This window comes from Serinus canaria, chromosome 9 (genome assembly GCF_022539315.1).
Source record: "Serinus canaria isolate serCan28SL12 chromosome 9, serCan2020, whole genome shotgun sequence".
Lineage (NCBI taxonomy): Eukaryota > Metazoa > Chordata > Aves > Passeriformes > Fringillidae > Serinus > Serinus canaria.
In genome coordinates this window covers 14,808,586-14,833,145 of record NC_066323.1, presented here as the reverse complement: position 1 = coordinate 14,833,145, position 24,560 = coordinate 14,808,586, and the positions used below count along the sequence as shown (strand labels likewise).

At 36.7% G+C, this 24,560-nt stretch overlaps 1 protein-coding gene across 1 annotated transcript in view; it reads right to left on the bottom strand.

Annotated features, from left to right (window-relative positions):
• DNER (delta/notch like EGF repeat containing) overlaps window positions 1-24,560 on the bottom strand; it is a 106,856-nt gene that overhangs the window by 43,928 nt on the left and 38,368 nt on the right. Inside the window, exons 2-4 of the mRNA XM_050978183.1 lie at window positions 18,754-19,050; window positions 8,024-8,118; window positions 5,487-5,653 (exon numbers count right to left, since the gene is read on the bottom strand). Coding sequence (XP_050834140.1) covers window positions 5,487-5,653; window positions 8,024-8,118; window positions 18,754-19,050 — 559 coding nt within the window. The remainder of the gene's footprint in view (window positions 1-5,486; window positions 5,654-8,023; window positions 8,119-18,753; window positions 19,051-24,560) is intronic.

The window sequence follows — 24,560 nt, the reverse complement described above, 5'->3', positions numbered from 1 at the left end:
CTACCTTATAATCTGCAAGGGCTTATCTGAGAAATAGCAATTTTGCTTATAAATGTCTTCCTTTGATTTTATAAGCAGACAATAAGCTAAAAAGCTAATGTAGCAATATCTCGTGAAAGCTGCTTTTTAAGCAGCTGCTTAAGCAGCACCGTGGAAGTGCTAAATAAAGCACAAAGTCTAAAAGCAAGTCATTTCAAGCTAATTACAAGCACTTTTTTTTACAATTATATACAAATTTTCTATCATATTACCTATGGGGAAATGGAAGCAAAATACTAATGCCCAACTGTTTGTTTTACTATTTTTCTGAAGGAGCTCCCATCATTACTGCTTCAGCTCTGGGCACACTGAGGCAGAAGATCAATTTTTCCAACATTTTTTCATGAAAGCTGATTAGATATTTTTTCAAAAAAAATAATATCCTAACAGCCACCATAAAGACCTGAAAACATAATTTCATTTTTTAGTGCTGTTAGGAGAAAGAAAGGAAATAGATTGCGTGCACACAGAGTCAACAGTGCCAGCTCCACCTTCTACATTATGCCCAAAACCTCCAAACACTTCTTAAAACTAACTAATAATCATACAGTAATCATATAATATGCAGTTTTGTATTGGTATGAAAAGGAAGATGGTATGAAGCTGTGAAGGGGAGGCTTAGGTCAGATATTAGGAAAAGATTTATCATCCAGAGGGTGTTTGGGCACAGCACAGGCTCCTTAGGGCAGTGGTCACAGCACCAAGGCTGCCAGAGTTCAAGAAGTGTTTGGACAATGCTTTCAGGCACAGGGTGGGATTCTTCAGGCGCCTTGTGCAGGACCAAGAGTTGGATGATCCTGATGAGTCCCTTCCAACTCAGCATACTCTGTGATTCAATGAATTATTACCCCATCTCCAAATTCATTAAAAAGAAGCTATGGTTGTTCTGTGTCCTAGCTGTCAACTGGACTGTTAAATATGATCTGCTGTCTGTACAGCCACACAGGTGTGTATATACCAGTTTTCCAAGCAAAATGGAAACTGTGTGAAATTAGACCTGCCTGACTGCAAGTCTGCCAGTCACAGGTGTACCTTTGGATACACCTGAAGCACAGAACTGTTGCCTTAGTAAACAGGTATATTAATTTAGCACCAGGGTAAATTACCTGACTCGTGCAGAAACAGATGGTGTACAATCACTGTAAAACTTCTAAATGTGAGCATTAAAAAAAGAAATATTTTAATGCTTTTATTCTGCATTGAATTTGGTTATTTTCAGTATTTTGACTGCAACCTATGTTCTCAAAATTAATGTTCCAGTTCTCAGTCACAGCATGATAGCATGCTTGGATAAAAGAGATGCACACAACAAATCATAAAGGATTTTTGTGGGAGATGCCAGGCAAGCTGAGAATGTTCTTCAAAGCCTTTTTTTTATTTTTTAAAGAAAAATGTTAATGCTTAATTTTTCTCAATACAGCTATTATTTAATCAATTCAGTAAATCTGCGTTTGCAACAATCTAGTATAGAATAATATATACAGGTTCCAAAATCCAGTGTACTATTCCCTGAAAGAGAGGACTGCACAGTGCTGGGGAGATTAGATTTCCCCCAAAACATATAACAAGGAGCAATATCAACTCACCCCAGAGATCCTTAGCTGTAACCTATTAGCATTCATGAGAACTTCTGAAAGTCTCTTCCACCAACTGATGGTGCATCAGGGACCTCTTATCTCACTTTTTCAGACTTGTAAAATGTATTTCATCTGATTTCAATTTTCCAAGATATATTGCAATGAAGAATAGGTGTATGACTCTTACAATGTAAAGTTTTGCAGTTAACTCATTTTCAAACATTCTAGTACATTACTACTAGCATGAATATATGAAGATCCAGAAATAAAACAAATACTGATGAGACATTTTATAAATACCATTAATAGTTTATGCAGGAATCACTCATTAACTTCAAAGAACATTGGGACAAAGAGTAAAAATCTGTAAGTCTAATTAATGGAAAGCCTGCCTTTTACTTCAAAAATATTTTTAATGTTGAACCCTAAATTTCCATCTCTTCTTTTAAAACACTATTAAATCCCTCCTGCTTCTCTTTTTCACTATCTCTTTGGCCAATCTTGATGCCCACCCATAGCACTCCACAAAATAAATACTAAAAACATTTCCTGTTCAGAAATGCTCTCAATTAAACACCCTTTTTTAAATCTTGGTTTCAAAAGAAACATTGCAGCAGCAAACCGTGAGCAGAGAGGAACAGCTCACCTGGCTTGTCCTACAGACCAACCACGCCATCACCACCTCTGTCTAGAGTCACCTGCCATTGAAAGCCACCAGCACCTCGGCATGGGCCATCCTACTCCTCATCCACACAACTCACTTGCTCACTTCAAAGCCTGAACTGTACTGGGGTTTCTTCCCCACTGGCTAATAAATACCCTCTCTAATAAAACAAATTATTTTATAGGACTGTCACATGTGTAGCAGCAAACCTTACAGAGAAACTCTTTAAAAATCCTCTGAGCAAAACTGGAAGGAAATGTGTTACAGAATGTTCAAGCCAGTCTTCTGCTGGCCACAGCCAGGTCAATGCTGTAATTAACCCACATAGTCCTGCTGCACAATCACAGCACCATCACTCTGCCCTGCACTGCAAGAGGCAGGAGCCTGTTTGCAGATGCAGCAGCCATTTCATAAACCCCACTAGAGAACACAGAGTGCTCTTTTTGGGTGAGTTGTGCTGTGCTCTCCCCTTCATTCTCACACAGTGCAGGTACTGTCTCTGGGGTGAACAGCTCTGTGCTGACAGGGTCTATTTTTAGATCTCAAAAACAGCATTCTTCCCAACCTCTAGACACTGTGCCCTGAGCCACATGATCAGCAAATCAGCACATTACTGCTGACTTCTGAGTCTTTTCAATCTTGTATAAACAACTTTAAACTTGTGTCACCACAAGCTAACACAAAACAAATAATATTTCCCTAAATGTTTTATCTTTGATATAAATAATTTATTCAGAAAGAATTGCAAGAGGAAATTAAAGTACCTTGCTGAGTAACAAAACTTGGAAGGAACACTGTGAGAAATGACTCAAAGAGGAAGTAGATCAAAAAGAGATACACACACACAAAAAAAGTCAAACCAAAAAAAACCCCACTCATATCTTCCTCATTTTTCTTTTACAGTTCTATTCAGAAATTTTTGACAAGATTAAAAGAGTGCCCTTGTACAAAATTCACCAATTAAGAGAATAAACCTTTAAAATCACACTTGAATAAACAAAAAAAGAGTTGGGGAAGGAGGAGGAAATTATATGAAGTATATGTATCAACCAACATGGTCCACAGCTGGACTGTGTGACTCCTTACAGAAACTTCCAGCATCTTGTGGCCTCCTCATATCATTCTAGCTTAAATAACATCAACAAAAGCACTGGCAATATTATTGGGTTTTTAATATAAAATCACCCACTTTAACTTTTTGTACCTTAGAAAAAGTTTTTCATGTCTATCAAGAAATATGGAAATTTGTCTATAACAAAAACTTTATTTGAGTGACTTATTGAAAGCTAAATGATTAAAACCTTGCAAGGCACGTCAAATTGACAGACCTCTTCCAACATCTGGATCAAATCTGAAGTAAAGATCAAATTATTTTTCTATAAGCCTTGGCAGAATTATGGATTTCAGTTGAGTGAAGAGAAAATTCATTTTCACACCAAAAAACTGAGTTAAGTAAGTTTTACACCCAAGACCTACATTTCATTGGACAAAAACTGATGATGGGAAGTAATCAGACTATTTCCATACAACTGAGAAGGAAATTCAGAGGCTCTGTCTTAAAGTAAAAAATTTATGCCTTAGTTTCTGCAGCTGGAAAATTTTACAAAGAATTTCACTATCAGGAAATGAAAAACCAAAGAAAGTATTGAAAGCCACATGGAAGTAAAGCAAGAGGTCTCAGAATACTTGTACTGCATGAAATAAGCCATTTTTGTGAATTCAACCTCATGTTATATTCACTAGGAAAAGGTACATTTTCACCTCATGTCACCCAGCACACAATAAAAAATTCAAAGAATCCCAGTGACAGAAATTCAGCTATAGAGGTGAGAGGACAAGACAAGCTATGAAAGAGTAACACAATACAGATTTTAGTTATCTAAATCAATAACCTATGCTGTATGGCTTGTACAGCCAAGTGGAGCCTTCATAGAGCAACCTGGGCCCTCTGCTTAGGAGCTCAGACCAAGCTGTGCCTTCAGGCACTTTCACCACTGCACTAAAGCTACCAATTATCCTGTCTTCAGGATACTTCTATCATGCACTGACTACCAAAAAGCAAATTCAAGAATTTATTCCAGAGACATGAGAGGAAGGTTTTAACTCTGATAAATTAAATGCAAAACAAGATTAAAAGGAAAAAAACAAAAAGCCTAAAACTAAGTATCTTAGAAGGAATAATAATATTAAAAGAAAGTGGAAAATTATTTGAAGGAAATAAACATCACTAATGGAAACCACTGATAAGAATTAAATTATTCTATTAACAACCTTCAAGCAGTATCTTTGGAAAGTGATAGCTGAAAAAGGAGAGAACAAGGTACTACTTCTGTATTTGGGGATTTTCTGTATTGGCTATGCACTTGGAATTTTTCCCCATGTTTCTACATCAGAATGTTTTTAATTTTACATTTATTAGCATGGTAAGTTTTCAAATAACGATTGTAGCAGCTTATAGTTCCTTTAAAAATATACAGCTTTTCAAGCAGACAACAATGAGTGCTTTTATTACAATGATTTTTGTTTCATGTCATTGGTATAATAAAACATCTGCCCAGAAATCTCAATTTAATTAAGTCTATTGTGTCTATGCAAAAATATAGCTCTAAATCTGTGTTATTTCCCATACCCTTAAAAATAATGTATCAGGCTATTTTCATTATACTCCTTCCACGAAGATGCTTAACATTTAATTGCTGAGTGAAACAAATAGTATATTTCTAAGGCTCCACATTCACAGAGACAACACCAGAGGATAAAAAAGCAGTGCAATTAAACACTATTAAAATATAATAGGAAATCTGATCTTGTAATGTATTTTTTTCAATTTTCCTGTCTACAGGCTTAAGCTTCTTCACAAAGCACCCCACGACACAATTCCTGACAAAGAAACACCTCAAGCATTCAATTATATACTGCAGCATTTGCCAAAAGCTTATTAAATTAGAACATAGAAAATAACTTGCATCATCTCAAGGTATCAGACAAAAATGACTGTGTAGATTTTAAAGTGAATGGTGCCAACTGTGTAAGAATTTAGAGTAGCTCTTGTCTGGTTTGAATGAACCAATGTCTGAAACATGGTCCCAATATCCCATTAGGATCTTTCAGCACTTAAAGGAATTAGTCCCTTGTTCTCCTAAATGCTGAGTAAACCATCAGCTGTCACCTAGAGGTGATGGACAGAAAGTCAGCATGGTACTCACCAATAAAGTAGTTGTTGCCTAATGCAAGCATTTCTTCAGAAAGCACAAGTCCACCCAGTGCCTGGAGAAGAGTGACACTTCTGCCATCAATAAGTGAACACTGCTTAAATCCAGTGCTTGTGACCTTCCAGAGCAGGATGAGAGAAGCAGTAGCATCTTGCCTTATTCTAAGAAAAGAAATTATGAGAATATTTACACTGAGGGAAGTTGGTGTACTTAGGAAGTACATCACTGCAGAACTGAACCTTAACAAAGATGGGAAACTCAACTCTAGCAAGCATGGAATTAGGAAAAATCCTGAATGTCTTTAGCATGCCCACAAAACTTAAAAATGCTTCAGCTGTAAGATTTGCATTATAGTTTATGTAAATCATACAGAGTCCCAATTTCTGATACTTGAAGGTCACCATCCTAATACCCAAGAAGAGTTTTAGATAAACATCACATAATAGTTAAGTATATCCTTATAAGAGACCCTTATTCAGTCTTTGTAATTATGCTTTTTTGAGTATTACCTCCATCCTACAGTGCCATTATTTTCTGCAGCTGAAGCACGTCCAGCCCTGCTGTTTACTGAAGAACATTCAATGTTCACTCAATACCAGGAGACAGATCCTGGTAGAAATCCTCATTTGTTTGACACACCAGATCGAAGACTCAGGACAGTTTATTCTTGTAAATCAAATGAGTCATGTAATGCTCCCAAGGTCACTGAGCCCATGGTGCCTTCCTGAATATTGACAGATTGGATATAAAGTCTACTGCTGCATCCACTCTGTTGGCTCCATTAGGGAGCTACATTATGCCAGTCTTTGTACTCACAGGGCACTGTTTTTCCTACTCACCTCCATGAGGAAACAATAAAAATATATCATTTCTGGTAAGGTCCCAAGTATTTGCATTAATTTCCCATGAAGGAATCCAAAATGAGTTTGAACAAACCTCCAAAAATACAAACACAACTGCATCCAACTGCTAAAAACTGGCAGTTCTCTCCTGCTGAAAACAGACCTTCAAATACCTAGAGATGAAGCTCTGTTCCACAATATTCTGTACTGAAATGGTTTCAATCCTGCTAAAAACAAAGGCAGTTTATCCCTGGTCACTTGTTATTTGACTTCAAAACAAGAAAACCAAAGTTTTGTAATCACGTGCGACAGATATTGAAAAAATCTTGTAACCAGGGGTCATAAGAAGCAAATTTTTTACATTATTTGCACCCTCTTTAAGAACAACCCAATCGCTATTCCAAAAGCTGAATGTCTCACTCTTACAACAGGATAGCAACTGGTTTTTTCAGTTTAGGTTTCATATGACATTCAAAACAAAGTCAACTTATTAAACTGAAATTATTCTCCTTTCACAGATAGCCATTGAATCAGGTAAGTTACTTGGGCCTTTGAGATAGTAAATGAAATAAAAATCGATCTTGACTTATATATACAATGTAAAAATGCTCAAAGCTGACTGTGTACTCTGCAACCTCCTTTAAAACTGGGTTTCTCCATCAAGGCTTTTTAATAGAACTTTAGAATCCACAAATGCTGGCTTATTCCTGATTCCAAGAAAAGCCATTTGTTTGCTTTCAGACTGCAGCTAGCCAGGGCATCCACCCTCCCAGATCTCCTCCTGACTTAGGCTTAAGGCTCATGAATGAGCACAATTCAAAGCCCCGTGGGAAGGGTGGGATGGCCCCCACGTTTAACAGTTACTGCTCCAAACTGTCTGCAGCTTGTCTGCTTGCATCACTTTGTTTTTTCCTGTGAGCACGGCCTTTAACAGAAACATGGGATTCTGAAAGATAAGATGACAGTATGAGAAAAGTAGGCTATTTTGGGAAAATGTAAGTCTAAAATTGCAGCAAAGCTGTGAGCCAGAGAACTACGTTGGCAGATTTTTTTTTTTTTAATAAAATTTCCAATAAGAAAATGCTTCATCCCGGTGACAGAATCAGATCTTTCTAGGAAGTCAGGTTTTGTTAATTAAGCATAACAAAATAAGTATTTTATCCAAAAAGCATGATTTTGAAAAGTGAATAACAGAATAAATTCAAATTTTTTGAGAAACTTGGTTTTTTAAGACATACACAAAGATTTCACAGCTGATGGGGACACCTAAAGCAATAACTCAGAAACCAAATACAAATGCACAATATACATGCACTTATAAAGTCAGCAATAACACTTTCTATCAGCAAGCTCATCTTGAGATTAAACAGGGAAAAAGTGTTCACTGCACTAAGTCATATCTTCTCCAAACTGACATCTTCAACACATCTGCCCTAATTTCTAACGCATTATGATGGCCCAGAGACAGCTTACATGCTTACATCTTCTAAAACATTAAGTATGTGGGAGAAATTATGCCAAGCAAAAAGCTATCATGGCTCTGCTACGTGCTTGAAGTCTGTCTGAATTCTCTCATCGTCTTTTAGTCATTTGACAAATTTGCCTATCTGAAAAACCATTGTCTAAAATATCCAGTTAAATGAAAATAAAAGTGCTTTTGTATTTCATCACATATAAGAATATTCTCACTTGATTGATGTATTCTGTGGAACTTCAAAGGAGATAAGCCGGCCTCCAGCAGAAGTATTGGAACTGGCATTTCCACAAGCCACATCTGGGGTTATCTGAAAATAAAAAACACTTTCTTTAACAATAAACCACAAAATCTGTCCAAAGAAAACATAAAAGATTTTTTTTTTTTTTTTTTTTTTACAAATGACACCAGTAGTCCAGCAGTCATCTTCTAAAAATCCTCAGGAACATTCACTGAAACCTTTGTGCTGCCAACAAAGATGCTGAAAATTCAGATAACCATCCTTTCAGGGTTTTGTTTTAACAAAAAGCTCCTGCAGGAAAGTGTGAACTTCTAAAGGCATCTTCCTTTAAAAGTGAACATATACAGAAAAATATGAATAGCTTTCTGGTCCATTAGAATAATAAATCATGCTCTAACATTTGCTACATCCAAGAAATAGTTCATCATTAATCTACACAATACTGAATTATTTATACTAACAAATACAGACATTGCCTTTCTAATATGTTGAAATAGGTTTTTTTCCAAACACAGATTTTCTTTAAAAAACACTCTCCTACTTGCCCATTACTATTCTTTCCAAGTAAAAAATGCTTGGACAAACAGTAGTTTCAGGTGGGAAAAGAAAGGATGACGATCACAGTGAGAGCCAAAGCACACATTTTCCAAATCTAGTGATGCCTACTAGGCATAAAATCAGTTACTACATTAACTACATCCAGACACTATACACAGTGTCATGCAACATAGGAACCACAGAAACTCCTTCATTATTCAGATCTTCATAGTAGTCATTTCCTAAAGACTGTTTGAAAATTATTAGTGTTTCCAAGGGTACATTTATTTCAAATAAGCAATACTTTATATGGCATAATTGAGTCTATCACTTAATATAATCCGTTTAAAATAACTTTTCATGTTCTTCATCAACTTGCCTATGAAATGTCACATTGGAAAAAACCCAACAAACCAGTTTAACTTTCTAGGCAGTTTGCAATGCTATTCTTTCAGCCATAGAGAATGTTTGCAAACTTTTTACATCAACCTTAATACTGAAAATACAAATATGCAACCTGACACACTTCCATGAATTAATATTACATCAAAGTAAAAGCCAGAATAAAATTTGTAAATTTAAATACAATTCAAATATTAAATATTACATCAATGTAATGAAACACATGTAAAAAATACACGAACAGCAGAAGTCCAGAATATGATGCAAGTAATAATTTTTAGGACCTTCAGAGCTTATCTTGACTCAGGCAAGACAAATACTCAGTATTCACATTTCCCAAGTGAATGATTTCCCAGTGTCTAGATTACTCAATCCATTGTTGAATTCCCTGATGTGTATAATATGAATACATACAGTACATGAAAATAAAGAGAGATGCAATTTTATTGTATTCTTTTAAATTAATTTTGAAAAATTATAATATATCCATTACAATTTTTATATCACAGAAGTCAAAAGTATGGACCTGGCAGTCAAAATACAATGCATCCAAAATTAGTTTGGCTAACACTCTTCCTTTTATATTTGCCAACATTTAAACTTTTTTTTCTTTGATAATCTGCATGCCTACTGGAACAAAGGGGAAAAAGAAATAAGTACCTCTATTCTCATACAGTCTTATACTACATCTATAACACACTCGTTTTTATAGTATTTCTATAGTTTTACAATTTCATGCATTACCTTAGAACATAGGGGGGCAGTTGTAATGTAAGCATTTCATTTACCTTACTGTTTAATATTAGAGGTTTTTAAAGTGAAAGGTATTGATGTCTTTGCAACTGGAATAAAAATAAAAGAACCATAGAAGCAAGAGCTGAACAAAGTGGCTACAGAACAACACCTGAGATTGAACCTTCATAAAATGGGAAAAAACCCAATGAAACAAAAACAGGCTTTAGTTTGCAAACACATCAGAATTTAGGATTACTCAGCAGAGAAAGCACAGACAGGAAATATTGCAAAGATGATTAGAAGAGTGAAGGCAAAATGCATGATTTTGACTCTTCTCTTAAGAGATCTGTAATGTTTGATGTATTTCTCTAGGAACTCTGTTTGTAAGTGGCCCTGACTTCCTGCTCTAAGAATCAGGTAAAATAACCATCTAAAACAGTAGGATGCTAAACCCAAATTTTACAACATCTTAAATTTGATTTTTTTTTTTTTAAATATAATAACAACCCTGATACTTGGAACAGGCAAAAAAACAAATGAAGAAGCAGTAACTCTTATAAGGAAAAAAAATGGTCTCAGCAGTGTCCTATTTCAGCCAAGTTCTGTGGAGACAAAAAATGACAGCTTTGACACCTGAATTAAGAAACAAATTGCAGGTTTTTTCACAGCTGTGAGAAATTTTTATAAAGATTTTTAAGTGTGTCTCTTTAATGTCTTAACAGAGCACTCTGCACAACTGTACTACTGAAAAATGAGGGCAAAGACAACCAATAAATTACAAAAATAAAGGACACTCAGGAGATGAAAACCATTTGTAATTTTCACACTCAAATACAAGAAAAAAGGCTTCTAGAACTGGTAGGAGATATTTAAAACTGAAGTCACTGGGAAATATACTTTTGTCTTCTGAAAATCATTAAGATCATTCCTAGTCTAAAGAAAAAAATATAAACAGAGTAGGTATCTAATGTCATTTAAAGACAATCAAAAGAAAGCATCACATAACTGCAATGACATCCAACACTTCTCCTGAAGCATTTATTAGTACAGAAATGTCAGGACAGCAAGAAGGTTCTTGGGGAACAGACTTACAAACATTTACACAAATGATGCAGCTACTTTAAAAATAGTCACCAAAGAAAATAAAACCTTCATGCACCCTCCAGACTCTAAAGTATGTTTAGGAGCTGCTTACAAAGATAAGCTCCTGTGTCAACAGAGAATGCATCCAAGACTGTTCTTCAATGCCTTATTAGAGTTAAAAATTATTAAATATCAAATTGTGGACAGGAAATACAGAATTCCTCTTTACAGAACTGTTCCACAAGTTTCCATCTAAATCATGTTATATTTTTCTTAAAATATAACATGATATATAAAAACTATATTTCTTCTTCAAATGTTTTTAGACTTTACATAGGTAAAAGAGCAGCATCATTTGAGAAAGCAAGAGTGAAATCTTGAGAGTTCTCACTCCTACAATCTCCACCTGGGCCTTAGCAAGCCAGCAGTGATTTTGTTAGATTTCCTTACCAGACCATGGCAGTGGTATAGAAGAGATTGCAAAGAAAATCAGGACTGGTGCCTAAGAGAGAAATAAACTGTTCTTCCATATTACAACTTTTCTGAAGAAACTAAATAGCATGAGTTAGGCAGATATTGTCCTGCCTAACAAAACCAGAATAATGAGATATACACTTAATTCAACAAGTGCTGAAATACATACATAAATCCCAAGGCAATATCTTTCCATGAGTGAGTGCCTTTATTGCTTTCCTAAGTGTACCAGACTTTAATTCAATAAGGCTGAGAAGAGGAGCATACAGACTAAGTCTACATTTATGCAGCCTCTCAGTGCTGAAATTAGTTCTCTGAAAATAGCTATTGTACATGGAATTTCATAGTAGATTTCTTAAAAAGTTGAGCAGACATTTGTAATTCTACAAGGCCTTATCAACACAGGCAGACTAATCCTGACAGTGCAAAACCCAGCCATTCTGCTGCCATGATCCGTTTGCATTTCTTTTGTATCTCAGCCCCAAGTTGATAGAATGGCAGAAAGCTTTTACTTCTTGCAAAATGCACCCCACTTTCCTCAAATTTAAAAGTGGTTTGTAAGTAGGATGGTCAAATTCATATGTGCTTTAGAAAGTTCTCACTACCCTATCAATAAGGTATTAATAAAGATTTCTGAAAAGTAACAGATAGTTCCAATCAGTGGAGGAGGCTGCCCAGCTATCTTGTGGACTTTCCATCCTTTGAATTATTTAAGTCAGATGAATAAAGTCCTGAGCAACCTGCTCTAGCTGACCCTGCTAGGAGCAAGGGTTTGGACTCAAAAAAAAATCCAGAGGTGCCTCGAACCTCACCTACACTGAGGCTGTCAGTGAAAAGTCACCCCAAGAGCCAGCTGCCTATTTAGTATTTCCTGTTAATTGCCATTGTAGCTTCAGTGACACCACAGCTTTCACTAAATCCCACTCCAGCATACAGTGAAAGTGCTTCTTTTGAAAATATCCCTGAATTAACCACAAATAAGTATGTGTGCATGTGTGTGCACACACAGATACCCACGACTCAGGTAATTTCCTCCTGTTCTGAGAATGTTCTCTTCCAAAATATTGCCTTGGGAATTTTCACTCTGGTCAACCTCCTGATTTTTTCACCTCAAGAAGCTGTTCTCCTGTTTTTATCTCCAAGTGGGGCAACAGACAACTCTGCACAGTCTTGCAGCCAGAGCAAAGTGGGGCAAATTAGTCTGGAATTAAACAAAATGTATGAATGCACACAATTCTTGAACTAAATAAAGATGGATACAAACTCATCCTACAGCAAAGATCTGTGCTTAAAAGTAAAAAAAAACAAACTAAAATTTTAAACACATTTGAAAAGACATTATGTTATGGAAGGAGTGAGAAAATGAGTTTTTTGAGAAAAGCAAGGCTGTGTTCTGGGGTGGGACCCCATGAAAACTGGCCTAGTTATCATGAAAGAAAAGCTTTCAGTTCTTCAGTAGGACATAAACTGTCATGACAAATGCAATATGAGGGATGGTCTTGTAAATGCTAGTTCTTTCAGATTTTCTTCCAAGGGATTTCATATTAAATTCCAGTTCAATAAAGCAAGTTTCATAAGTGCAATTTTGGCTTTTCTAAACATATAACTACTTTTCTATCAGAATAAGGCCTGCAGGATTTATTCTCTTATGACCCTGTAAGTGTGGCAAGAGGTATCCCTCATTTTTAAGAAATGTAACATGTTTGGCAGTCTTCTTTATGCAAGGGAAAAATAATACATAAAAGAAACAAACCAGGTTAGATCCTAACTATAGATCTTGAACAGCTGTTGGCAAATGAAGAGAAGTAGGAAAATAAAAGGCAAAAGAATAGAACCGTAAGAGAGGGATCTAGTACTATCTACTTACTGTCAGGATGTCAAGCAACAAAGCAGGATCATTTCTAGCACAGAAACTGAACTCAGAAAAAAATTCTAAAAGAAAAAAGAAAAAGCAGTTCCAGTACCCTTGCCCTGTAGCACAGAAAACCTTCTGCTTCTGAAAAATCTAGAGTCATTTAGCTTAACCTCTACATCACTGCCCTTGTTTCTACCCTCAGAGTTTCAGATAGGACAATGCTTGAAAGAAAACCAGAACAGAAAGAAAATCAAGGTTTACATCTAACATATCTCACCAGTGGGAGAGAAAAGCAGAAGTGTTGAGAGTAGGAGTAATGCCTCTCTGAGGAACACCAGGGGGAGACTGACAGACTGCATCCAAAAACAGGATCGGATGAAGAAGTCTTACCAGTTATCATAGCACTGAAACCTGGGGTAAGGGAGGCTGCACATCCACCCAGCAAATTCTGTGGCTGGCAGTCTGTGGCTTTGCCCATCTGAGCAAGAGTCAGCAACCACAGCACCAGGAGGATCCAGCACACTCCAGTGCATGGCAATCCTCCAGATAACATTATTAACACTTTGTTTTTCTGTCACAGACTACAATGCCAACATCACACCAAGAGGCATCAGCAGGCACAGGAGGCTCTCTTCCACAATGACAGATTCCCTAGATGATCATATCAGCAAGCTGCCTTCTTGTTTCAAGCCATCCACCAAAGTCACTGTCAGCTTCACAAAATCTGACATTCAGTCTATACTGGTTTTGGCTGGGATGGAGTTAATTTTCTTCACAATGGCTTGCACAGTGCAATGTTGCTATGAACACAGGGCTGATGAAAGGGATATTTTAGTTATCACTGAAGTGTTCACCCAGCATTGAGGCCTTTTCTCTTTCTCAGAGTGCCCTCCCAGGAGGCAGGCTGGGGGTGCAGAGGGAACACAGTGGGACAGCTGACCCCAACTGAGCACAGGGACATCCCCCACCACAGGAGGCCATGCTGGGGCTGGGGGCTGGAAGTTGCCCAGAGCTGCTGCTGCTCAGAGACTGGCTGGGCATCAGTTACTTGGTGGTGAGTAATTAGGGCTTTTTGCATTACTTGTTTTGTTCAGGTTTTTCCTTTCTTGTTTTCTATTTCTCCTTTTAAAATTATTTAACTGTCCTCATCTCCCCATGAGTTTTCCCACTTTTACCCTTCCAGTTCTCTCTCCATCTCACTGGATGGAGCAGTGAGCAAGTGGCTATGTGAGGCTTAGCTGCCTGTCCTCTACTTAGATCACAGCACAGTCATTCAACAAAGATTACTTCCATCAAGAATTAATAGTCATTTATTATTCCAGAGTCTATGGAGCTGTTCTGAAAAGAAAGATAAACACTGTGTAAACAAGTTCATTGAGCAAATATTCCACATAGTCAAATCTTTGCATGCAGTGTATGAGCTCAGGTCACTGGAGGATAAACTGAGACATAAATTTCAACCTAAGACTGTCAAGTCAGCTATAGATATTTCTACACCAACACACTGAAAGGATGTAAACACATCAGGTTTTGGGGTGGTTTTTTTTTTCCCCTCTTTTTCCCTCATACTCTTTAAGACTTCAAAACAGGATGATTCCTGAAGGAGCAGTAAATTAATCCAGATACTTTTCAAAAACAGCCCTGGATAACCAAAAATCCTGAGCCTGCCCACCAACATAGCTTCAGAAGAGAAGACCTTCAAGATCTTGACATAATTGTACCTGCTAGAATTTCTGTCTCAAAGAGCTTAAATTTTAGGAAACCTAGTATTTATTACTATCTATTAAATATTTTTTAGTAATGGAATATAATAAACTGAGGTTTGTATGAGGTTTGTATGAACTTCACATAAGTTTTGTTTAAGAACATTGAGCTTTTAAAGCCATTTAGGGTTTTATTTAGAAAATAAATACAATAAAGAGCAGCACCTATCCAGAGATGCTTACATCAAGTTGTCTATGAAAATGATGTTTCTATATAAACAAAAAGTTCCATAAATTAATAATGTAGAGGAGAGAGTTATTGAAGTAACAGATTTATCCTAGAAGAAAGCTAATACTCTACCAAAATCTGTGCTTCCTTCATTCTCTTTATGTGTTTGTAGAATATCTTTTTCCTCAGAGCAAAAAAAATTATAGAAATTTCAAAAACAAGTCTAATACACAGTTAGAAAAGCTGTCCTAAGTCAAACCAAAATCACACCCATTTCAGCACTTAACAGCAATAATAAGAGGGAATGTCAAGAAAACAGGGTAAGCAAAGGACAAGGTTGGATATACTCCAACCTGCACCTATTTCCATGTGAAAGCTTTTCCTAAGTTGCCATTTTTAAGGATAAAGTTTCTATTCTGTATTTATCAATCTCAAGTGGATCTCTCCTCTGCATTTGTTGAGATTCTGTTCCTCCTTCTGCACCCACATCATACTTTGACCAAAAAAAATGCACAAACATTTAGCAGCACATAAAAGTAGCCATGACTTCGAGGTTCCTGTTTCAAGAATATACTTAAGGAATAACTCTGCCATTGCTGCAGAGCAGGAACACTCTCAGGATTCTACACCTGATTCAGCCACACTCCTAAAGGCTTGCAATTTACTGACTAAGGACACACATAAAACAAATGCTGTCCCCACTGCAAGGGGAATTAGAAGTTTATTGTAGCCTCTAATCATTAGTTCCAAAGCCTTGAATCTGAGCACAAAATTGCAGTATAAATAGAAGGTTAGACTAGGACTCACATGCTCAGCATTCTAATTTCTGGCTGCACACCTGGCCAGTCACTTCACTGCTCTGTGCTTCAGCATCTCAGTCTGTAAAATGGGAATAATGCAGCTGATTTCCTTTGAAAAGAATTTCAGGTCTATTATGAAAAGCTGTATATAAGAGTATGATACTGCTATTCTTACCGCTGATTTTGTACACTGAAACCTTTATTAAATCCATTAATTGAGTAGGATTAATGAGATGGTTTCTTTTTCCCTCCACTACTGGCTAATAAATATCTCCTATACGCTGTAACACAAGATGATTGAACTGGGCAAATGTGGATTGTTAGTAGGATCTCTCTTACAAGGGGAACCAGTTGTCCCAAGTAGGAAAAAGAATTATCTTTCAATGGGTGAGCACAAAGATAAATTCATATTATACTAAAGAAAATCAACTGAGAGAAGAAATTCTTGCTTATGATCTATGTTTTTAGTCCTTAATCTGCATATCAAGAAAAGATTAATTTCTTATATGAAGACCACTCGGCAATTAAGCTGCATCCAAAGACATCTGTGTGTTACCTGATGGTACAGACACTACAGAGACAGCTGATTCCAGCAAGCAGTGCTGAATGTATCCCTGGTATCCAAGGAATACAGAAAACATGTCTGGCTGTAAGCAAACATCATGCCTCTCCTAGACAGCTTACTTCTCTCAGGTCTTCATTCTTTGAGTTCCCAAAACTTCCCAGAAAAGCTTTGATGGAAATTTCATCCTTGCAAGATAGTGAGAGTTTTCATTTGGAAAGAGTCTGGCAAAATTTCTCTCTGAGACAAAAGGGTCTGAAAGAACATTAATTCACCACCAGTATCAGTATAGAATAATTTAGAAAACAGACTGTCTTGTAAGAGTTATAAAAAACAAACAGCAGCATAATATCAGTATTTGCTGTCCTCTGAAACTCAAAGATCACAAGAGCACATTTTTGCATACAAAACCTACAGCTACTTTTCCTTTTAAGAGAGTGAAGGATCAAGTTTTGCCAAGTTTTTACAGCTATGAGGAAAGGCAGTGTTTTTATTATTAACACATTTGACTTTTGAAACCTCCACCAAAGAGACTTTGGAGCACAGACCTTCAGGCAAATCAACTGTCCTCGGTTAATATCTATCAGACACAATGTCTTGAATCAGCAACTGAAATCTTTGTTCCAGATAATCATCTCTCTCACTGTGACTTCCAAAGAACAAGGTGGAAGGTCATTATGCCACACTGGAGAGCTTGTCAAAAATACAAGACCCATCACATATAAATGTTAAAACATATCAACACAAGCAATTTTGTAATAGGATAGCAAGTAATTGCCATGCTAGTGTTAGTCATGCAATAGCAATTGATGCCCTATCTGTATTTCTTAGGTAACAGAAGACATGCAGAAGGGTGAATTTCAGCTATTGAAATAGTCACTTGTGAATTATCTGCTTGACTGAAATTCTTACTGAATCTACCTAAAATGCAAACCAGGCAGAAATGTTCCTTATACAACAGCAGACCACAGACTGAGGAAGACACACCAGGGAAATCTGGTACAGGGAAGAGCATGCCCTTAATTGATCAGGACATGTGGACCACCCATGCAGAGATGAGGCTGCATTTAAACTAAGTCATAAGAGCAGATCATTGTTTGTTTCTGCTTCAGTGCTCTCTCCAAACTCCATCCTTGGTGGCTGACATATGTTCTACTGTAAAGTAATAGATATGGGAGATGGAATTCCAGGAAATAAAGCTTTATGCTCCAGACACTGCCCACCAGCACTCCCACCGAAATGGAACACAGCCCTATAAATACTTCTACCTCAGCTAAAATCAGAGTCCTAACACACCAAACATATATTTTACATGGTCTGATTCTACTTTCATTAAATTGATTAAATAAAATTCACAGTGGAAACTTTAACAAATATGTTTAGGCTAGAAAAGAGTGATGAAAAATACACTTGTTCCATGATTAAACTCCTGCCCGCTCACTTTCTCATTATGCAGTATGTTAAAACACCTCAAGAGAATCAAACTCATTGGAACATTAAAAAAAAAGACACAACTGACATTTTACCTATTTATCTCTGAATAACCTGAAATAAAATTATATTACAAGGCCTTTCTTAAAAAGAAAAATATGTCACAATAGCCCTTGGTACTAAGCTGATCGTTACTTTAACAATAACTTGGTTAAGCTTGATAGTTTTTTTAATTTTTGCAGATACTTGAGTCCATGCAAAACATTTAAGCATTACAAACAGAGTGCAACAGAATGGAAAGCAAAGATCACATTTCTTAAGGATCATATATTGTGTGCTTTCCAGCTGTAGTTTTACCAGAAATTGAAAGTTTTGTCAGAGATTTGTTTGTAGGAGTTACAACAAATGCATAAAATTTAAACATTTAAAAGTTTCCACCACTGTCATTGCATCCCTAGAGTTGTGCCCTTGTAATGTATTAGCTACCACTTCCAATCCTGAAGTGACTATGTTGTCTTAATAATGCAGAAACAAGTAGCAAAATGTGATTATAACAGCAAATACCAAAAAATATAAAGGTATTGCTTTAACTTTTAGCATTCCCTAAATTTATGTGATGTTTGGAGATATGTTGTCACACAATTGACTGGAAGAACTAATATCCCATTTCAAAGAAGTATCTAACACAACACACTAGCCAACTCAAGTCCATTACTCATAACATGGACCAGATGGGTTTTTGTTTTAAGTTTATCAGCATACTAACTCAGGGCAGATATCACATCTTCAGTCTTCTCACGAGGGCATCATGAAACCACGCAGAAATGACAACCCAAAAATAACACTTTAAAGTTTTTTGTCAGTGAATTTTCACTGTGACCGAACAGTCTCACCTCGATTTCATCCCATTTGAGATCCACAACTCTCTGTCCAGCCTTTGGCTGCCACGTGGGTAACGTGACAGTGGCTCTGGAGCGGGGCAGAGCAATGTCAGGCTCCAGGGTGGATGAGGCTGGGCTGCTGTGCTGGGGTGAGGTGGCCTCTGTCCCCTGGGAGGCTGCAGGGCTCTGGGGTGAGTGTTCACAGTGGGCTCCCTCAAAGCCTTCCCTGCACACACAGAGGTAGCCATCCCCGCTGCTGCTGCAGTTACCATGGAGACAGGGGTTGCTGGCACAAGGATCTGAAACAAACTGGAAAAAACATCATATAGGTCAATTACTGATTATAAAGGATTTATTTCTGGTTTTAAAAATACCATAAAACAGGATTCTTTCCCCCTATTCTATTCATCTTCTGAACATATTTATGAACCAAACTCATCTTTGATGTATCTTCAAGGAGGTAAATTCAAAGGATTAAAGAAGAATACAAATTATATTAACTACTTTCCTCAGACCATTTATGCTAATTCACTGTTGCCACATTCAAGCAAAAGGATAAACACAAAAAAGGAACGTGACCACCATTCATTATCAGGAATTTTCAAAAACAGACTTAAAAGAGTAACCTATTCAGAGAAAACATCAGATATGTTGGAATTTAAGGGAGTAACAGAAATAGGAAAGGGCACAGCACTCGTACAGATCAGCAGGTTACAGAGCAGCTCTGTGTGGTCAGAGCTAATCACATCACACACTCCTATTTGTGGACACAACTTCCTTTGTAAGAGAGCTGGGCCTTTTACCTACACTTCATTTTGTGGACAGCAGTTTCAGAGCCCAATTCATTTGGGTGCTGAAAGCTTCCTAACTGGAGTTAGAAAGCAGGGGCAAAACTGTGCCTGTTTTTAAAACAGCATTTGTAATAGCATGGACAAGACTAAGCTCAGTGATTCAGGAAAAATGCTGTCCGAGCCTTGCATGCCTTTAATTTCTACCTTGAATTTACCTACAGCTATTTTGTTGTTTCTTATGCCATCACTGACTTTCAGGTTAAAGGTCTTCCCTTTTCTCTGTTGAATTTTACATTCATAATGCATTTATAGATATGTATATCTACATCTACAAACTCCAAGTTTAATCTCTTGGAAAAATTAGCTGTACTTCCCCTGTTTCCTTGGGGAAGACAAGCCCATCCCTCCAGACACATGTTTATTTTTGCACCTGGGACTCCAAAGTTTAGCACTGCCTTTTGCAAAAGCATCAATACTTTTGCTTGTCCTGGAAACAGCTTCCAAGAAAATACTGAAGAAATGCTTGCCTTAATGAGAGCTAAATCACACTGCTGGCTTGCTGTCATCAACCAAGACCATCAGGCAGCTCCCTTCACTTGTCTTCACATCAAAGGGAAAACACATCACCGGAATCAGACATTTCCTCATCTTTAAATGCAAATTTCACCCAAGTGCTCCAGTCCTAAAGGCTACTCCATTCTTTCCTGTACAATATCCCTGCATGAGCAGAGCCTCATATTACATTTCTCAGTATAGCAGCACAGTTATTTATTATTAAATATTTGTTATAATTACCTCAAGAATTACATGAACCTTAAATATCATTAATGTAAAAAAACAAGTATTGGGTCTACACTAGGAATTTTATCTTTCCACTAATCCAAAGGTCTGGTATCAGGGACACCAAGTCCTAAAACCTCCTTATATAAAACAATGCTATTATAGACCTCAGCTGGAATTCTTTCTTTGGCTCAAATTTTTGTATACCCCAGACTCTGTAACATTTTTGGACAGAAAATAGACTAAAGATTATTAGGAAAGTTAATTTTGGAGAAGTCAATGATGAATGTCAGATTTTGTCCTGATATAGAAGGCTTAGACGCCATAGAGGACAGTCCAAAATATATGGTCTATTAATTTATCTTGTGGTTTGGTCACAGTTCAGAGTGTTATTTACTCTACTTGGGGACACATCTCATACATATAAGGTGATACATCAGACATCAGGGTCAAGCTCAGCCTCTTCTTCATTTTTAACACTCAGCTATATGGCAAGTTTATATATATACTTGACATATCAAGGAAATATGGGGCTTTATGTTCAGAAGGGCTTATCTCCTTAAAGTCTCTTTCCCCTGCAAATCAAAAGAATACCTAAGTTCTCAAGGAACAATCTCTACATCTCTTCTCCCCAAAATAATATTTAAGTGACAGAAAAGAACAATTTTCAGGAAGGAGCTAGTTCTGTTCCACGGTTTGTCAGTTACATTTTAAGCTTGCTCCACTGCCAAGTGCCAGAGATATTCATAGAAATTTTCTTTTCCTTTAAGAGTACTGAAGATAAAATGTGTTGACATGTGAACAAAGCCCAGCTCAAAAATTGCTTGCAACAGTTTTTTCATATTCTAGTTTCTTGGACTAGATCTGAGTTTCAAAGAACTGCAGATTTCCTTTTGTAGGATAAGCTCTTTACTCATGCTTTCACAATAAATCCGAATTCAAAATAAGCCCATTTTATGTTAGTAATTCAATTGTTCTTGTCACACCTGAAACGTTAAGGTTATTTTCTGCAAGCCTAGTAAGAAGAAAGGAAAAAATACAGTTTTCAATCACAAGGGACACTTCCCCCATTATTGAATGCATCCATTCACTTTACAAGCACAACAATAAAAAATGCTGTGTGATCCATTCTATTTGATGAAAACTGATTTGAGCTTGACTGGAAACAGATGTGATTAATTAATTATTAAGTCCTGCTCAGTGCTGCCCCTGCCATGCACTGAAGAACACCTTGTGCTTTAGGAACCACCTCTACCCTTTCAGACAGAGTAGAAGTGAAAATAACTAAAAGTTTAGATGAAAAATGAAAAAAATTAGTAGATGCTGAACTTCAGCCACAGACTTCCTCAGAACTTAGTTTTATGAAGCACTTCACAGGATTTTATCCTTATTCTCACTCCTTAGTTACTAGTAATTCAAAAGCTCATTTGTCTTCCAATAAGCCTATCAAAACAAATCAATGTCATTTGTGCATAGGTTTTCTGTTGAACTAAAGAGCCTATTTTAATTATTAGATAAAAAGAGATGAGCAAATAAAATTGATTAATTTGTGTTGTGATGTTTCTGTGGTTTCTCTGGTCCTCACCAAGGGGGCACCAATGGTTAGCAAAGTGATCTGAGAAGCATTTTGACACAGTGCACAGCATGGCTACATCAGAATTAAAGCTAGCAAAATTTCAAGGCTTACTCTTCAACAAACTATTGAAGCTCACAAAAAAAAACCCTAAACCAAAACAAAAGAAAAAATCAAAACACCTTGGTCTCATAACTAAGAGCTGAACCTAAGTAAACTGCAAATACACAATTACAAACTCCTTTTTTAGCCCCTCCTCATGCAGTTCACAATATCTTCAGAGACTTGCACAGAGAAAAGAAGGCAGCAAGTAACACGAATCCATATAGCCCATGAATAAACACTAAATCAGTATGATCACCACTAAAAAATCCAGGGTTGTTTTAGGTACAGGATTTCCATAGTCACTATTAAGAAAGTATGTTTTGTATTTCAGCCTCTTGTTTTCATCCCCATTTTTTCACTTAATAGTCCGTCTGTTTTTATAATATATCCCTTGACTAAACAGGCACAGCCAGCCGCTGCAGCTGACAGGCCAAGCTAAAAAGCATAAAATGTATTTGCATGCAATTACTATTCCATATGCCTGGACAACTGTAATCCCTGAGAAATTTTCCAACAGAATCTTAAGACACAGGCATACCAAGGTGCCCTTCAGGTCATAGTTAACTTTCCAAAGGCAGATGGAATATGGTGTAACAAACTGGGCTTGTTTAAGAATTCCAAACATGGATCCTTGGTCCTTGGCCAGCCAGTCCAGTTGTTTCCTAAGGTTTCAATTCAGGATAAAACACTGCAGGATGTAAATCTGCAAGATCTTTCTGCCAGTACTACTTGTGATGACACCAATTTGTCAGTTGATGCTCATTCACCTTCTCTTCAAAGTGGTTCTACTTGTTCCACCTGGAGACAGTCCAGGTAGATCCTCCAGAGAGCTTCAAAAAACAGAATGGTAAGTCTAAAGCCAAGGCTACAGATGAGCTCCTAAACACTGTGCCAAACCTCTCTTCCACCTGCAACTCTCCTCTTAGATGTGTTAGTAGAAAACCAATTTTTAGGTCAGTTTTTATTGCTGTTGCCTACAGCCACAGACAATATTACACCAGTTTGCAATTTCAGTAAAATACAGAAAATGAAAAACCAGTAGATCCAGTCCTCATGTTAAGAATTCAGCAGATTGTTTAAATTCATTCTACATGGTGAATGTTAACCTGCTAACAAAGCCAAGCTGCCACAATCATGTCAAAGGCTGATACCTTGCATATGCAGCCAGAAGCACTCACTACCTCAAACACCCTGCAGATATTAAAAAACAACATAGCCCAAAGTTTTCCATGGCTCACTGAGATAGCTTTTCCAGTTACAGGATAAATTGCTGTTGTTCTCAAATATGTAGAGTTATTCAAGTGGCTGGGACTTAGACAAGTCTCTTCATGTGTTCTAGTAAAAAGATCTTAGGAGAAATCCGAATCAGTAAAAATAAAACTGGTTTTGCTCCTACATTGCTGAAGAAATTCCCCAATACAAAAGCAAACAACTTCTCTCCCAGATGAATTCATGGAAAGATCCACCACATTCACACACCAATTTCAAAACTCACATGGTACATTAAAAGTTATCGACTTCTGAATACTTTAGAAAGAAAATAATTAAAACCTACAGTCTAAGTTATTATCTGCTTTTAAAAAGTAGAGGGGGAAAATATTTTTTCCTTTTAAGCATCTGAAATATCATCTATTTTTGCATATGCATCAATTTATGAAAAAGAGATGGAAGCAGATTTAAATCTTTTACATAGCAATGACAATAAAGATTATCAAAAATGTAATCTCTTTGAAAAAATTTGTTTAATTATGTTCAAACTATTATTAAAATTTATTCTAATGCAATCCTTCACATAGTAAAGCTGTAAATTCCATTCCATCTCACATTAAATATTAGTGCTAAATATGAAATGAAAAGCAAGGAAAAAAGATGAATTTGAATTTTAAAAACCCCCAGATGTTCCAAATAGTATCCACAGGAAAAGCATTGAGATGAGTATATCAAATAAATGCATTTTCTTTAGTTTTGAGAAAAGACTGCTTTGAGACTCAGTAGGACTCAAGCAACATATCTGGGTTCAATTTCTGGCTCTCCCAGAGACATCCTGTGTGAGCTGAGAACAGCCAGATCCATCTCTGCCTCATTCCAACTGTAAAATGGGGATTACACTTCCTTTCTCACACTGCCAGTGTTGGCTGGTTAGAAAGCAATTTTTTTTCAGGATGGGAACCACAGAGACAGTAGCAATAGGAACTCTCAAGCAGCACTGAAATACAAATAAATACAATCAAGAAATACATCCCTGTAGAGCAAGGCTAAATATATAACCTATTTAGGTTTGTTTCTTAGTCTTTCTCTCTTTTTTGTTTCTTTCTGTGGCCATTCTGGTTTCTTCTGAACATTTCTTTGCTCAAATGGACAGAAGCATTTACAGAATTATTCAGCAAACTTTAAAGTCAAGAAAAAAATCCTAAGTTATATTAGCTCTTCTAATTAACCCATAATAGACAGGAAAACCATCTTAACATTGCATCTTTAGCCACTATTGTTCTTCAAAACAATATTTGCTTCAAAACAGATGTGCTGAAGAGTACATTCATTTTCCAACTGAGACTGAACACAACAGAAAT